The 18,284-nt window shown below is 54.2% G+C and overlaps 1 protein-coding gene across 1 annotated transcript in view; it reads right to left on the reverse strand.

The window, feature by feature from the left end:
- Positions 1–5,177: 5,177 nt before the first annotated feature.
- LOC133340793 (uncharacterized) overlaps positions 5,178–18,284 on the reverse strand; it is an 18,631-nt gene continuing 5,524 nt past the window's right edge. Inside the window, exons 2-3 of the mRNA XM_061549192.1 lie at positions 15,634–15,743; positions 5,178–14,241 (exon numbers count right to left, since the gene is read on the reverse strand). Of these exons, the coding sequence (XP_061405176.1) occupies positions 11,942–14,241; positions 15,634–15,743 (2,410 nt within the window). The 3' untranslated portion in view covers positions 5,178–11,941. The remainder of the gene's footprint in view (positions 14,242–15,633; positions 15,744–18,284) is intronic.

Here is an 18,284-nt window from a genome sequence, read left to right on the forward strand (position 1 = left end):
CTGGCCAGTCTGTGGCCGTATATTTATTTATTACTATTCAACCACAATTTGTTTTAATGTTACCAGGTAAGGCCCCACTGAGTTGTGTCGCTCAGAAAGCGACCTGACCACAATTGATAGCTCAACGAAGTGGCTCATCGCTTGGAAATGTCTGGCAGCCAAATACTCTCAACGCGTTGTGTTGTTGATGCGAAATGTGGAGGGGAAACCCGGAAGACGCGGATACAAAATCCACGCGACCACGGGGAGAGAGCGAGACGCAAACTCCAAATACACAGCAGCAGGCGTCAGGGTCGGGTTCGAACCCACGACCTCCTGCATACCAGGCGAGGTAGTCAACATCTCCTAGCCACCGTGATGATGATGATGAGAGAGAGACACAAACTCAAAATATACAGCAGCAGGCATTGTCAGGGTCGGGATCGAACCCACGACCTCCTTGCATACCAGGCGAGGTAGTCGACATCTCCGAGCCACCGTGATGATGAGCGGGGATGGAGCTGCGTGCGTCGCGGCTCCAATGACAGGCGCGAGCGCCAACCTGGTGATGGTGGCGGTGATGATGATCACCAAGAGAGGTGATCCACTAACCCCGGGAGCCTCTCGGACCGCCGCGGACCAGCGAGTGACGATGATGATGATGAATCCGTCGATGTTTATGGATTAATTTCAACCGAGTTTGTTCGGGGTGAGCGAGCTTAACCATGATTTTTTTTTATTTTCCGTGCACACCGCACCCAGTCTACCCCTCGCTGTGGCCCTGAATGTTACGGCTCATCACGTGTCCCCCCCCCCGCCTTGACCCCCCCCCCCCGACCCCCCCCCGCCGCAGTGGAGGAGCACTGAGCGAGGAGCATCTCGGCGATTCGACGTCGCCTCGGATCGGCGATGGAAATTCCACCTTTCTATGACGGGCGCACAGCCGGACTTTCCGTAGAACACCCAAACGAGATGTAGCTGTGGTGGTGGCGGCGGTGGCAATCAGATCGGTGGTGGTGGTGGTGATGGGGCTCATGGTGGTGGGGCTGATGGTGGTGGGGGTGGTGGTGGGGGTGGTGGTGGTGATGGGGCTCATGGTGGTGGGGCTGATGGTGGTGGGGGTGGGGGTGGTGGTGGTTGTGGTTGTGGTGGGGCTGATGGTGGGGGTAGTAGTGGTGGTGGTGGTTGTGGTGGGGGTGGTGGTGTGCACCCGCAGGCTGGTGTCAGGGTGTTTGTCCGACACAATGGATGTGCACAGGGTGTGGAGCTCTTGCCGCGAGGCACCCAGCGCCCATTAATCACGGGGCGCTCTGAAAGGCGGCGGCAGCGACCCGGGCGTCCCGTGTGCGTGCGTTGCGCTTCTTTCGCACCGTACGTAGCCGACGCGTGCTCATCGGAGGCGCGGAAGTCATCGACACCTTCCCCCCTCGGGCCAAAGGGCTGTCAGCGAGCAGCACCTGCGAAGGCCGGCACGGCACACGAGGAGGGGGGGGGGGGGCAGCAACCACGCCCGGCCGCCTTTGTCTCCCTCGCAGCAGCTGGTTCAGGCTGCCGACCGGACGGAGGCCCAGGGTCGACTTAGATCATCGTCAGCGGGAATGTGCGTGGAGCCTCCGTTTCTCTGAGGCTGGAACACTCATTTCTTTAGAACTGATTTGAGTGTTTTATGTTGTTGTTGTGTTCAGTTTGTTGTCCTTTCCCCGCACCTCCGATTAGCGCGGTTGGCTACGTACGGTGCGAAAGAAGTTCAACATACACACAAACATTCTCTGGTGACACATGAAGCAAGTTTTTTTGTGAATATGACATTACATGCTCTGCTCATTTACCCAGGAAAGCGTCGGCGAGTCTCCAGTCGTCGCGTTGGGGCGATGGGTCGCGCTGCTGCTGCCGCTGTTGCTGTGATCGCGCCCGAAGTCACGGCGGCTAGGAGATGTTGATACCTCGCCTGGTACGCAGGAGGTCGTGGGGTTCAATCCCGACCCTGACGCCTGCTGCTGCTGTATATTTCGAGTTTGCGTCTCTCTCTCTCCGTGGTCGCGTGGATTTTTCACCGGCTCCTCCGCTTTTTCCCCTCCACATTTAGACTCGACATCCACACGCGCTCAGAGTGTTTGGTCGCCGCTACAAATTCCCACGCGATGACGACGACGACGATGATCGCCCACTTGGTCGGGCTATCATTTGTGATAGCCGGGTCGCTTCCGACAAAGCGCTGCGCAGCTGTTCAGTGCTGGGACACTTACCTGGGAAGATAAAAACAAACATCGGGCGATTTGCAGGGTCAGCATTGGGGATGTTTGGCCAATGCCAATCGCCCTGTGCGACGCACAACTCCCACACGGTGAAGGCGCCACGCGATGGGGGGTGGGGGTCGAACTGGGGCCCCGTTTGCTGTGAGGCCCGCGTGTCACATCTGCGCCAACCCTCGTGCAGTAGACAAAAGTCAACCTCACAACGACAACGATAATAATCGACCACGATTAATTGACAGCCACGCTGACAATCTGCTGCCCATGCCGTGTTGGTCATGGGGTTCTTTGACCATACTTCCCCGCACTGGTCAGTGCCAGTCGGGCGAGGCTGGAGGCGGGGACGGAGTTCGGGGCAGGACATTCGCTCGTGATCGCGCAGTGCGCTAACCGCTGCGCCACCGCTCCCATGCAAATCAAACTTGCGCGTTCGTCGATTTAAAAACAAACTAAAATCTCTCGCACGCTCGCCTTCTCGATCATCGCCGGGCCGTGATCTACGCACTGCTGGATGTGTCTCCGCTCCCACCACCGCTGTCGTCGTCATCCCCCCGCTGCCTCAAGCTGCAACGTCCCGTCGAGACTCGCCCCTGCCGTGGGAACGTGGAATTTCCACCACGGGCCCAGAGGCATAACAAACCGGACGTGGACGCAAACGCATCTTCGACGCGCTTTCGAACGGGGGGAGGGGGCGGGTGGATCGCTTTGTGCGCGGTTGACTTTTGAAGATTTACACTTTGGCGTCGTCGCAAGCTAAAAATATCAATGCCGTTCCTAAAAACAGAACAATGATGAGACGATCCGTGTGCGAGCCCTGACGGCGCAGGGCGATGATGGTGGTGGGGGGGGGGTGTTGAGCGCAGGGGGGGGGGGTGACTCATTCAACAGACGGAAGCACACAATGGATCCCCTCCACCTTGCAAGACGCGCGTTTATTTTGCACGTGGTCGGTGGGGTGGGGTGGATCGGGTGCAGCTGCGCCGGGAGTCTGCTTGGCTATTTGGTGACCTGTCTTGCCCACGTGCTCGTCGACGACGACGCCACGTGAGGTTTATTTTGCGTCGCGAGGTCGGCTGCCGCCGCAACGATTTCGTCTTCAAAACACACGCCGCGTTTTCTCCTCCTACTCCTTCTGCTTCTCCTTCTGTGCGTGACAGCAGCAGCAGCTACTACAACAACAGCAACAGAAACCGGTCCGGGCATGCGCACACGCAACGCCTCCCATTGGTCGCATTCTCTCGGAGAAAAAAAACTCGGAGGCCTCGGGTGTGACAGACAATTCCTTTGATCGTCTCGAGCTGCGGTCCGTATCGGCCGGCACTCTGCTGCACCACCGCTGAGCCAGTCATTGCAACCGGCATCATCAGGCGACGGACAGAGTTATAAACCCACGACAACTCTGGCTGTCGCCCGGGTGATGCTGGTTGTGAGTAGCGGCGACAGGTCGCGCTACTCGAATTGTAAATGTTGTTCTGGGTTTGCTCTCCAACGCACAATCGGTGTGTGCTGTGCTAGTAACGAATTGGCACGTTTGGTTTACGTGACGAAACTTTACTGATTGGCTGTGTAGGGTGGCGGGGCGGGTTTAATGTCGCATTTATATTTACGCGATGCAACCCAAAAAAAACTATTTTGTGGATATTGGTCGCGAAAGGCCCCTGCGTGTTAGACAGACGGACATTTCACTCCGATTGTGTTGCTGTAGACCACCGAGGCGCAACATACCAAGTGAATTTCCGGATGAAATTACTTCACCCGTTACCTAAGGTTAAATGTTGATTACAGGGGGACCTTACATCACCCGGCGAACGTATTTCTACCCAAAATTGGCTCACGTGCGGTTTCATTCACGCACATGCACCCATGCGGTCGGACGTGGGACAACGTTGTGTGTATTGTATGCGTTACTCGGCAGGCCTTGTGCTGTTTTGCTCTGTGGGCGCCACGGTAGCGAGGTGTTGACTACCTCGCCTTGTATACAGGAGGTCGTGGGTTCGATCCCAACCCTGACGCCTGCTCTACATTTGGAGTCTCTCTCTCCGTGGTCGCGTGGATTTTTCTTCGGGTCCTCCGGGTTTTCCCTCCACATTTTGAAACACACTTTGAGAGTATTTGGTGAATATACATGTCCACGTGGTAAATCGCTTCGCTGAGCTATAATTTGTGGCCAGTTCGCTTCTGAAAAAACAGGAGCCTCAGCTTAGTGGTAAAATAAAATTTAAATTGGCTAAACCTACCGCATGACGCATTCAACTTTACCAACCAGTACAATCGAAACCCACTGATTACTTCAACTACGAGACCCAATAAAAAAAAACTCAAGATGTGTCGTCCATATCCTACTCACAAATTTGCCCCAGTCCATTTTCAAAAGTGGCAGTCTTGGGTAATCATCTTTGTGACCGTGCAATTATCTTTGGCATTCATCGAACAAAGAGGACTAAAATACCTCATGAAATAATGATAAAACTATCATTTAAAAAAAATGTTGACCTTCCAGCAGGCATAAATGACGCTCTCCATTCCGACTGAGATGCGGTGAGCAAAATCACAGTTTTCGAAAGTGCTTGGACATATTTTAAGAAGCGATTCCTTAAACAATGATTGAGACACAAATGCCCTCTGTAAAAACAAAAACTGTTCAGAATAAAGGGTGATCGACCACCTTGGTTTGATGCGAACATCTGCGAATAAATTATAGCCTGGAATAATGCAAAAAATATCAAACAACCTGCCCGATTGGATTATCTATAGAACACAAAATCAAATGGACTCGTCTAGTACAAACCGCTACATTTTCATCCTCTCATCAAACTATTAGAAATTGAAAAAAAAAACACAAGACTCTACTGGCAAACCATTAAATTCACTTGAAAACAAAGGGAAGCTAAACGTTATACTAAAACGACACATACTGGATGGGAAAGAAACTGCTCACAAAACAAAACATTGCCAGCGGATTTAATTCTCGTTATGGACCGGCAGGTCACGTGTTTAACAAAACGCACCAGAGTAAAATGTCTCCAAATGCATCACCGTTCAACATCGCTCGCTTCCCTCTCTCTTGACAACCCTTAAATTGTGCCTGAGAGTCATCGTCCCAACTTCTCGTCTAGTCCCATAACTGCACTGGACCTACTGCGTACGCTCGCATCAATCAAGACATCGTCATGGACGGGGAGAAGACGAGTTGCCTGACATTTGCACTTGCGTTTGTGGCGGATCTCAGAGCCCTCTCACGCATTGTCAGTGAGAGAGTTGGTGTCGATGGTGCAACTTCTACCTCATGTGGCCTTGAGGACATCCTTGAAGCCCTTTCTCTGCACTCCTCTTGAACGCGCACAGCCCGACTAAGCTGGGGGAGTCGATGGCGTTTTGCTTCGGGAGAGAGGACGCTGATGTTAGTGCGTCTGTCTTCCCACCGGACTTTAAGGATCTTCCGCAGGCAGTGTTGATGGTACCTCTCGAGGTGCTTTGGGATGTCCCCTGTGGTGTTCTCCACGTCTCAGCTTCGTGCAGTAAGGTAGAGATTACGACCCGCTTGATAAACCGCGATCTTAGTTTTTGGACCTGATGTCACGAACCTCAAACACCCTTTTCCTCAGCCCGCCGAAACCTCCACTTGCACCATTTCAGGCGAGTTTGGATTTCTTTGACGACGTCAGCATTCTGTGAAAGAAGGCTTCCGACGCATGGGAAATGCTCAACAATTTCCAGTCTCGCCGTGGATGTCAATTGTTGGAGCTGGGGACTGCTCATTGAGAACTGGTTGATGGAGAACCTGAGTCTTTACAATATTAAGCGTCAGTCCCATTCTCTCATATGCCCCAGTAACAGCTTTGACTATTGCCTGAAGATCCGCTTCTGAGTGGACACACTACAGCATCGTCAGCATACTGGAGCTCAACAACTGCTTTCGGGATGGTCTTAGATTTAACTCTAAATATACAACAGGCGTCAGAGTCGGGATCGAGCCCACGACCTCCTGCATAGCAGGCGCGGGAGATAACATCTCCTGGCCACCGCGGCGCAGAGGAGTCCACGCTGAGAGCCATCACGAAGCCCGCCGGCTGGCGAAGCTGCAACCAAACAGGAGCCACAGGAAAGCTCCCGTCTGGAAAGCCCCTGTCTGGAAAGCTCCTGTCTACGCGTCGGGTACGAACTCACGCCGGCCGAGTTGGCCAGCTGCTCAGCTGCAAGGTTGGCTCGAGCCGTGATGAGGGCGAGGAGGAGGCGTCGTTGTTGTTATCTGTGGGAGTTGGAGAGTTTACCCCCCCAGCCCAGGGGCATCGCAGCGTGACGTCTCACGACTCAGCCCCGCGAACACCCACGCGGGGACTTTACCTGAAACGTAATTCCTTGACGGTGTTATTGTTGAACGTCGTTCCTCAGTTCAACGATGTCGACGACAACAATAACATCAACAACGACAAATGCCCGTGCACCGGGAGAACCCGAGCTCTCCGAGGAGAACATCCATTTATTAAAAGCTTGGCCGCGCCGGGGGAAAGCGAGGAACGCTGAACTGCACTCGTGAAGCCAACAAGATTACATTGCAATTCTCGGGCTGCGGTTGCGGAGGTGGCAGCCGCATTGTCAGACGGCACGGAAGGGGTCCTTCGGGGTGAACACTGTCCCGAGCGGCTTGAATTGAACTTGGGCCACGGAATCCACATTGTCTGCGTCGTAGATGGAACCCGACACCGCGGCCAGACGAGCCCCCACGTCAACACGGGATCAGCGAACGCAAAAACATCGGCGAGGAGGACGTCGTTCACGGGAAGGAGTTGGGAGGGGGAGGGCGGGGGATTTACGATCGGCACTTATTGACGCAGCTGCTAGGGGATTCAGATGGAGACGTCACCTCGGGCTAAGCCGGCAATGCCGCCACCGCCGCCACCAACATCACCAGTGCCACCACCACCACCAGTGCCACCACCACCTGTGCCACCACCACCAGTGCCACCACTGCCACCAGCGCCACCACCACCACCAGTGCCACCACTGCCACCACACATCGTTACCGTCCACGTCCCACCCATCGCCAGACCCCACGGCTGCTGCACAGGAGATACGCGGCGACCTCCAAGGTCTGCCCTGACAGCCTCGTCCCACGCAGAGACCCATAGACTCACACAGAGACCCATAGACGCACACAGAGATTCATAGACTCACACAGAGACCCATAAACTCACACAGAGATTCATAGACTCACACAGAGACCCATAGACTCACACAGAGATTCATAGACTCACACAAAGACCCATAGACTCACACAAAGATTCATAGACTCACACAGAGACCCATAGACTCACACAGAGATTCATAGACTCATACAGAGACCCATAGACTCACATAGAGATTGTGATGCCACAGCGGCGAAGCCGCTCTGACGACGCCCCACCTAAGATCCCACCACCAACAAGCGGCCTGGCCGACGCTGCTCTTCCCTCACCACCCCCCACATGAACACCCGCACCCACCCCCACATAGAGCCTCGCGGGGAAGTCGCCTGGCCCACATGTTTTCACCCAGGAGCCCTCCTCGTGGGGGGGCATTCTCCACGGTTTCCTAGGGCCAGGGAATTGGCCGAGGCTTCCCCAGGCTCAATTGCGCTGCGGCGCCGTGAATCAACGTGGAATTACACGCTCACGATGAGGCTACTCAGCCCCCACGGTAGACCTTGGCAAGGTAAGGTAAAAGTTAAAAGGTAAAAACAACGAGCCTACTTTTACCCTTACCCCATACAAATGACCCGATTACAGGGTAATTACTAGGGTACTACGACACATGAACAAGGTTTATAACGGTAAGTGCTAGGTAGAGCGCTTTATACATAAAGAATACTCTTGATGATTCTAATTTTACACGCTTGTCGTTGTTGTCGTTGTTGTCATTGTTGTCGTTGTTGTCGTTGTCATTGTCGTCTCCTCAAATCTTGTAACTCAAATTTAACCCACTTCCCAATGTGGTATCGACTGCAAACCTGGTATACTTATGTCATACTGATGACAATATATTCTATCATAAAAAAAATATTTTTAAACATTATTTTATATATGTTATGTTTTGGCTTGGGTCTAATTGTCCAGCCTCAACTGACGTTGGCTGTAATTGGCCACGGATTTACGATCGGCACTTATTGACGCAGCTGCTAGGGGATTCAGATGGAGACGTCACCTCGGGCTAAGCCGGCAATGCCGCCACCGCCGCCACCAACATCACCAGTGCCACCACCACCACCAGTGCCACCACCACCTGTGCCACCACCACCAGTGCCACCACTGCCACCAGCGCCACCACCACCACCAGTGCCACCACTGCCACCACACATCGTTACCGTCCACGTCCCACCCATCGCCAGACCCCACGGCTGCTGCACAGGAGATACGCGGCGACCTCCAAGGTCTGCCCTGACAGCCTCGTCCCACGCAGAGACCCATAGACTCACACAGAGACCCATAGACGCACACAGAGATTCATAGACTCACACAGAGACCCATAAACTCACACAGAGATTCATAGACTCACACAGAGACCCATAGACTCACACAGAGATTCATAGACTCACACAAAGACCCATAGACTCACACAAAGATTCATAGACTCACACAGAGACCCATAGACTCACACAGAGATTCATAGACTCATACAGAGACCCATAGACTCACATAGAGATTGTGATGCCACAGCGGCGAAGCCGCTCTGACGACGCCCCACCTAAGATCCCACCACCAACAAGCGGCCTGGCCGACGCTGCTCTTCCCTCACCACCCCCCACATGAACACCCGCACCCACCCCCACATAGAGCCTCGCGGGGAAGTCGCCTGGCCCACATGTTTTCACCCAGGAGCCCTCCTCGTGGGGGGGCATTCTCCACGGTTTCCTAGGGCCAGGGAATTGGCCGAGGCTTCCCCAGGCTCAATTGCGCTGCGGCGCCGTGAATCAACGTGGAATTACACGCTCACGATGAGGCTACTCAGCCCCCACGGTAGACCTTGGCAAGGTAAGGTAAAAGTTAAAAGGTAAAAACAACGAGCCTACTTTTACCCTTACCCCATACAAATGACCCGATTACAGGGTAATTACTAGGGTACTACGACACATGAACAAGGTTTATAACGGTAAGTGCTAGGTAGAGCGCTTTATACATAAAGAATACTCTTGATGATTCTAATTGTACACGCTTGTCGTTGTTGTCGTTGTTGTCATTGTTGTCGTTGTTGTCGTTGTCATTGTCGTCTCCTCAAATCTTGTAACTCAAATTTAACCCACTTCCCAATGTGGTATCGACTGCAAACCTGGTATACTTATGTCATACTGATGACAATATATTCTATCATAAAAAAAATATTTTTAAACATTATTTTATATATGTTATGTTTTGGCTTGGGTCTAATTGTCCAGCCTCAACTGACGTTGGCTGTAATTGGCCACGGTCCCTTACGTTGTGGCAAGCCTCGGGGCCACTTCCTGGAGTCGTGGAGTTCTGCCATTACTCGTACATTTAATAAAAGCGTTTTTTAAAAAAAGTTATTTTAAATATTACTTGTTAAATGGAGGCCACGGACTGCGCCACAGAGTGTTTAGCGGTAAACAAGGTACCGTGTTTACCTGGTAATACTTCGCGCTACCTATACCCAACCGGGTAATTCTTCCGAGCTGCCTTTACCCTACTCTTCACCTTACCCCTTGGCATGTCGACCACTTTACCCTTTACCCTTTTACCCGGTAAAAAGGGTAAATTACCTTGCCTTGCCGAGGCCTACCCCGCGGTTGAGACACACACAACACACACGGGTTAGCAGGCAGGTAGGGGGCGGAGCCACGAATGGCGGGAAACCAGGGCAGGCACTCTGATTGGTCGGGAGATTAGCGGCAGTCCCCTTGATGTGGAAGCCTGGATGCGGACGGCGCTAAGAGCACCGGTCCGAATAACGCTATAGTACAAACGAGCAATCTGATTGGCCGGGAAGGCCATCGGATCAGCGACGACCTTCCTTTGATGTAAAGAACAATAAAAGGCGAGGAAAGGTAGAGATAGAGTGAGTTCGTGTCCGGCACAAGTCGGCAATCGGCCGACTCTCCAGCCACTCGAACGTCCGTGTGCCGAGTCGCAGTGCAGCGAGGACTGGCCCGCAGGAGCTCCGTACGGATCGAACTGTGAGTACGAGAGAGAAGTAGAGAACGGCGCGGTAATTCCTAGAGAGGATAAATCGAAAATGGCGGGAAAAATTGGGTTTAGACCCCGTGGAACAGGTTAATTGCCCACTGATTTCGGCTTCAGGCTCCGGGATACTTAGTATGAGGCACGCCGGGAATAAACGATTAGTAATCCATAAACAGTTTTGTGTGGTTTCTGAGAGTGTGGGGAGAGCGGGTGGTGGCGTGTGTACGTTCTTCAGGACGCGAAGATTGGCACGTGCCGAACTATATCGGGGCGACCATCGGGCAAGGGTCTGACGCGCACATTTGCCGAGTTTGCGCGTGAATCCTGTCGCCAGCATTCATCATTGCGTAGAAGAGCCGGGGGACGATTAAACCATTTATTAAATGCCCAAGGGTACAGTAATACTCGTTCTAAAACCAACCCTGAATACCCACCCCACAGCCCTTTAAATCTCCATTACCCACCCACAGCAGCAACGCGTTTGCGAGTGACGTCATTGCCCTTTGACCCCTGACCCCCTATTCCGCGCGTGCAATTGGTGCGTCGCTCTAAAACCAACCCCGAGTGCCCGCCCCACAGCCCTTTAAACAATCTCCATTACCCACCCTCGGTGGCAATGCGTGTGCGAGTGACGCCATTGCCTTTTGACCCCTGACCCCCCGTTCCGTGCATGTGATTGGTGCGCGGGGTTGTGAGAGCGGAGACGTCGCATTTGAGTGGCTGAGAAGCGACTGATTGATTCCAGGCAGCCGAGTGCCAGCCCCGAGCTATGCCTCACAGACAGGACTCGGGGTCGCGGACTCGAGGGCCGCGGTGCGGGGAGAGGAGCCGGAGAGCGGCAGCCCCCCCCCCCCCCCCCCCCCGTGAACGAGGAGTCGAGCAGCGGCGGCTCACACACGAGTGAGGAGTCAGGAGACAGCAGCCCTCCCGAGATCAACCCTCCCCCGGGGGGGAGCCGGGGGCCCGCGTCCCCCACAAGACCTTTAGACTCACACAGAGACCCATAGACTCACACAGAGACCCATAGACTCACACAGAGACCCATCAACTCACCAGAGACCCCTGGACTCACTGAGAGACCCATAGACTCACAAAATGACCCATAGACCTGAACAGAGACCCCATAGACTCACTGTGACACAGGGTGTTAGGTAAGAGTCGGAGAGAAGCCCACCATTAATTATCCCAACTTAACAACTCTGCTGGATTGCCGATGACTCTTGAACGAGTGGTGCGGCCCGCTCTGGCTCGCTAGTGAGCGGGTCACGTGCTCGTGACTACGGTCACGTGACCGGGTCACGGGCTCGAGTGACACGTGCTTGTGAACGACGCGAACCGGCGCCGTGCATCGCCTCCCCGCTTGGATGCGGCAGGCGGTGAGCCGCGCGTGTGAAGGTCCCGTGGACTGCTGCCAATCGCGCGGCGGCGTAGAATGCCAACGTGCTCCCGCAGAGTGAGCTGTGGGAGTCGCTGCGAAGTGGTTGTCGTTCTTCGGGGGGGTGTGGGGGGGTTTGTGGCAGCCTGCAGAGGGTGGATCCATCAGTGGTGGACGACCGGGATCGTGATGTTGATGGTCCTCCTCTGCCGAGGAAGCGGAGGGCCCTGGGAGCACTGGGGCTTGGGAGATGAGGGCTTGGCTTCGGCCTGTGGCTGAGGGGAGTGGATCTTGGGCTGGTGGTCATTCTGATGTGACTGAGGCATTGGCCCTGGGTGAGTCTGGGTGAGTTGTATGAAGTGTTGCTGAGGAGATAGACTCAAGATCTGGTGGTCATTCTGAGGAGACTGAGGCTTGGGCTCTGGGTGAGTCTGAGTGAGCTGGATGAAGTGTTGCTGAGGAGATAGACTCAAGATCTGGTGGTCATTCTGAGGAGACTGAGGCTTGGGCTCTGGGTGAGTCTGGGTGAGCTGCATGAAGTGTTGCTGAGGAGATAGACTCAAGATCTGGTGGTCATTCTGAGGAGATTGAGGCTTCGGCTCTGGGTGAGTCTGAGTGAGCTGGATGAAGTGTTGCTGAGGAGATAGACTCAAGATCTGGTGGTCATTCTGAGGAGACTGAGGCTTGGGCTCTGGGTGTCTCTGAGTGAGCTGGATGAAGTGTTGCTGAGGAGATAGACTCAAGATTTCGTGGTCATTCTGAGGAGACTGAGGCTTGGGCCCTGGGTGAGTCTGCGTCTGCTGTATGAAGCGTTGCTGAGGAGAGACACTCAAGATCTGGTGGTCATTATGAGGAGACTGAGGCTTGGGCCCTGGGCGAGTCTGCGTCTGCTGTATGAAGCGTTGCTGAGGAGAGACACTCAAGATCTGGTGGTCATTCTGAGGAGACTGAGGCTTGGGCCCTGGGTGTCTCTGAGTGAGCTGTATGAAGTGTTGCTGAGGAGATAGACTCAAGATCTGGTGGTCATTCTGAGGAGACTGAGGCTTTGGCCCTGGATGAGTCTGCGTCTGCTGTATGAAGCGATGCTGAGGAGAGGCACTCAAGATCTGATGGTCATTCTGAGGAGACTGAGGCTTGGGTTCTGGATGAGTCTGCGTCTGCTGTATGAAGCGATGCTGAGGAGAGGCACTCAAGATCTGATGGTCATTCTGAGGAGACTGAGGCTTGGGCTCTGGGTGTCTCTGAGTTAGCTGTATGAAGTGTTGCTGAGGAAATAGATTCAAGATCTGGTGGTCATTCTGAGGAGACTGAGGCTTGGGCTGGTGGTGATTCCGAGTCAGCTGTATGAAGCGTTGCTGAGGAGAGTGGACCAGCGGAGAGAGGTTCCTGGGCTGGTTTTGACTCTCAGGAGGCCGCGGTTTGTGCTCCTGGTAGTGACATGGAAAGGCCTGGGCAGGAGGCCGCGGGTTGTGCTCCTGGTTGTGACATGGAAAGGCCTGGGCAGGAGGCCGCGGCTGTTCAGCAGACAAGTGAAACAGCGGCTGTGGAGAGCGGTTCTTGTTGTCGTGTGGGCCGTCAGCCTCTTGAGCCTGGGCCTTGGCCTGCTGCTGCTCCTGCTGCTGCTGCTGCTTCGGCTGCTGATGTTGAGGTTGAGGTCGCTGTGGGAGGTGGACTCGGAGAGGATGGAGCTTCGCAAAACTCTGCGGCCTGGTGGACGGAGGCTTCTGCTGCTGCAATTGAGGAGTATGTGGAAGAGGAGCCGACGGTGGGGGAGTGGTGACAATCTTCGCAAGAAAATTCTGGGGCTGAGGAGCCCACGGCTGCTGCTGATTCTTCTGAATGTGCGGCGCGGGCGGTGGTTGTGGCGGTCGGGATTTGGGTGGCAGATGCAGCGGTGGCGGCGGGGTTAGCGGTATCGTCACCGCGGCAGAGGCACCATTAGCACCACCACCACCGCCGCCGCCATCATCGTCGTCGTTCTGGCAAGAAGGCCGCATGCCGGGCCGTGCGTGCGCGGCGCTCTCGCCCCCTCGTCGTCGATCGTCGTCGTCGTCGCCACCGCAACTGCCACCACGCCGGTCATCATCATCGAGGCTCGCGCCGGCGAGTCGCACGCCCCTCAGCAGCATCTCCACCCTCCGCTTCAGCCGCTTCTGATCCTCGAGGGCGCAGCCGATGACGGTCGCCTGGAACTTGTGGTCGACAGCGCCGGCACTCGGCTCGGAGGAGCAGGCGTTGCGGAAGGAGAGAAGGCGACACGCGGCGGCGTCCGCGGCGGCGGTGGTGCCGGGGTCATCGCCGTCACCAGCGCCTTGCAGCTGCTCCGCCACGCCGTCCACGAGCGCTGTGGCGCGCCGCAGCGCTTCCCGCTGCGCCGCGCTGCGCACCGTCTCCAGCGACACAGCCACGCTGAGCGTGCGCGACAGCAGGCGCTCGGCTGTCATGGCGAGCTCCTCTTTCTCGCCTGGCTCGCGGGGAAGACACGGAGTAGATGTGGGGACGCGGGAGAGACACGGAGTAGACGTGGGCACAGGGGAAACACGGAGTAGATGTGGGGACGCGGGAGAGACACGGAGTAGACGTGGGCACAGGGGAAACACGGAGTAGATGTGGGGACGCAGGGGAGACACGGAGTAGATGTGGGCACAGGCGCCGTGGTGATGTCACCACTAGGCCTCGGCAAGGAAAGGTAATTTACCCTTTTTACTGGGTAAAAGGGTAAAGGTAAAGGGTAAAGTGGTCGACATGCCAAGGGGTAAGGTAAAGAGAAGGGTAAAGGGAGCTCGGAAGAATTACCCGGTAGGGTAAAGGTAGCGCGAAGTATTACCCGGTAAACACGGTACCTTGTTTACCGCTAAAAGCTCTGTGGCGCAGTCCGTGGCCTCCATTTAATAAGTAAAAAAAAATTAACACGCTTTTATTAAATGTACTAGTAATGGCAGAACTCCACGACTCCAGGAAGTGGCCCCGAGGCTTGCCATAACGTAAGGGACCGTGGCCAATTACAGCCAACGTGAGTTGACCGAGGACAATTAGACCCAAGCCAAAACATAACATATAAAAATAATGTTTAAAAATGTTTTTTTTATGATAGAATATATTGTCATCAGTATGACATAAGTATACCAGGTTTTGCAGTCGATACCACATTGGGAAGTGGGTTAAAATTGAGTTACAAGATTTGAGGATACGATGACGACGACAACGACAATAACGGCAACAACGACAACAACAACAGACTGAGTTAAAAGAAAGCGCTCTACCTAGCATTTACCGTTATAAACCTTTTTCCTGTGTAGTATCCCAGTAATTACCCTGTAATCGGGTAATTTGTATGGGGTAAGGGTAAACGGTAGGGTAAAATGTAGGCTCGTTTCTTTTTACCTTTTACCTTACCTGCTGAAGGGTAAAAGGTAGGGTAGAGTGATTGTATTGTGGTAAGGTAAAAGGTAGGGTAAAGGTAGGCTCGTTGTTTTTAGCTTTTAACTTTTACCTTACCTTGCCGAGGCCTAGTCACTCACCGCCACGTAGTGGCGAATGGTGGCTGTTGTTGTGGCAGTTGGCGCTGTGCTACGACCCCGGCGACATGAGTTCGATTCCCGCTCACGGCCAACACCAGTGTCGATTACCGGTCCTGGGCCTCCCCAAGGTCGACTCAGCCTCAAATGAGTACCCGGTGCAGTGTGTAAACATCGCTACCGGGGAGACAAAGGCGGCCTGGCGTGGTATTGGCCACCCACTCTCTCGGCGTGTGCCGAACCAGCCTTCACAGGTCCTGATACTCGCTACTTACAACACTTGCCCCAACAGCCTTGTTAAGGATACACGGTGGTGGGGGGTGGGTTCTCTGTCTCACCCTCACTGATCCTCCACATGTCACGGCTGGATCGAGCCTCCTGGATCAGCTCCACCAGCGCCTCCTTCTCCTGCTCCATGGCGTAGGCCTGGTCACGGAGTGCCTCCACCCTGCGACACGCGCGCCAGCCACGATAGAGAGCACAGTCAGCGGCGGAGACGTCGGCACCGCGGCGAGCGGTGGCCCGCTGTGGGGCCCGGGTTCGAGTCCTGGGCCCAGCGGCAGCCTGGCCACCGTCTTTAAACAACCGGGTTCCCAAGTGCAGGGAGTTGATGGTCTGGTCTCTTGGTTATTCAAAAACAACGCCAGCGCCGCAGCCATGTGAACCCTTTTCCCGTTCTGAGACTTCTGCAAGTTGCAGGGTGGTCAGTGTCCCATTCGCCGCTGAATCTCGGATCTTGTGTACTGTACTGAATCGGACCTGGATCTTGTGTTTGTCTAGAATTTTGGAAATATTTTTGGTAGCGCCTGCTATGTATGGCAACGTAATGATTTTGATGGCTCTTTGGGACATTCTGTATACAGGAAGGCCACCCATACAGATTCCTACATGAAGCATGATTCCCACCACCATCCGGCACAAAAGAATTCCCTCATCAAAACACTACACCATAGGGCCCACTGCATCTCTGACCAACACCACCTGGCCAGTGAATTGGAACATGTACATCTGGCCCTCAGGATGAACGGATACTCGGACCGTGCTATACACCAAGCTGTTTCTCCCACCGTGGAGAAACAACCCCCTGAGACTCTGGCTTAACTCAGCTTAGCATCCGCCCCCCCCCCCCGACTCCACACGGCACCCCCCCCTACCTTGGCTCCCCCCCCCCCCTCTTACCCTATATAGTCGCGTTTTTCTATTCGCTCTCTTCAATTACTACAGTCAATTTGGCTGTAACGGTTCCACCTGAAGACGGAAGCTTGTGTTGCCTCCTAAACGTCGTGATTTAATAGAGTAGTTTTTACATATTTATTTATTACCTACGTGACTTTACCGAAAAAACCAAAGAGTATGAATCCTTGCAGTCACGAAAACTTCAAATATAGACGTACATGTACGTCATCGGAATGCGAAAGGGTTAAACCAGCTTCCTCACCGAGTGTTTGTTCGAATTCCGGCGAGAGTATTCAAATATAGTCACGGGGCGTCCGCTGATTAAATGCCATGGGGAGGAGTTTTCAGGATTATTTTGTGCCGCTGTTGTCCCAACACTCAGAGGGACGCAGCGCAGACACGGCCGTGAGGCCAGATTTCCGAATGTATTCCTCCTCCCTCCTCCTCCGTCCTCCCCCACCTTCCTCCCCTCCCTACCAACCGTGACTCGGTGCCAAATGCACACCCCCGGGTTAGCTTTGGATAGCGATGGGCGGTCAGTGGGCGGCTGTAGTAGAAAGATCAAAACCGCATTTGTTTTGAATCGTCGATTCACCCCGACAGCGCAAGGTGCGATGACAATCGAGGCGTCGCCTACAGCTGTACATTCCATCTCGTGCGGCTTGTGTTGGCCGTGCTTTGTGGGTCGCACTTTCATCTGGAAGGACAATTTGCAAACTTGAAGCAATTATCTCCCGTGATGACCCCCGTGGTGACGCTTCTGAAGTTCAAAGCGAAAATCACCGCTCCCAGCGCCACGTGGGCCTAACTGTGTTGGTCACTGTGTTGGTCACTCTCATTCACTGTGTCAGTCACTGTGTGAGGCACCCATCTATCAGTTTGAGACAACACCCTCTGATACCTCCATTGACTTCAAAGCCCATTTCTCTCCCCCCCCCCCCCCGTCTCTATGTGTCTCTGTGTATCTCTATGGGTCACTGTGTATCTCTATGGGCCTCTGTGTATCTCTATGGGTCTTTGTGTATCTCTATGGGTCTCTGTGTATCTCTATGGGTCTATGTGTATCTCTATGGGTCTCTGTGTATCTCTATGGGTCTCTGTGTATCTCTATGGGCCTCTGTGTATATCTATGGGTCTCTGTGTATCTCTATGGGATTCTGTATATCTCCACGAGTTTCCATGCGTCTCTGGGGGGGGGGGGGAGTTCCACTATCACGGCCCACAACGTGAGTTCGCATTGAGCCACACTCAGCAGTGGATAGATCACGGCTGGCGATGGTGGCGGCCACGTCCGGGAGATTCCGCGGCCGCTCGATGCGCACGCAGACACCGCGCCCTGCTGCGAGGCGCGTGGCCACGCGGCCCTCTGCCGGCCCCGTGCCGGCCCCTCTACCGGCCCCTCTACCAGCCCCTCTACCAGCCCCTCTACCAGCCCCTCTGTACATCAGGGACGTGCGGTCAGGGGAGGCAGGGGAGGCAGAGCCTCGCCTGTCATACTCCAATGAAAATAGCTGTTACGAAAAGTAAAAAAAAGAAGAATCAAATTAAATAAATATTAAGATTTTTCCACTGATCTGTGTTATAAATGTCATTGCTGTACGATTCCAATAATTTTATAGTCAAAATCGCCAAATTTGCGGAGCTCCGCTGCAAATACAGGAAGAGACGAGAGGTGAGGCAGCGACGAGCTCAGCCTCCCCTCTGATTGCGCAACCCCTCAGTAACTGGATGGAGCGCGGGCAATAAGCGCGTGCCTGTGACTATCTCAGTATGTTACCAATGTAATGTTTGTAGACCCCTTCATTTCAAGTCC

The sequence above is a fragment of the Lethenteron reissneri genome, chromosome 10, assembly GCF_015708825.2.
Source record: "Lethenteron reissneri isolate LAM-NWPU_2019-01 chromosome 10, ASM1570882v1, whole genome shotgun sequence".
NCBI classification, from domain to species: Eukaryota; Metazoa; Chordata; class Hyperoartia; order Petromyzontiformes; family Petromyzontidae; genus Lethenteron; species Lethenteron reissneri.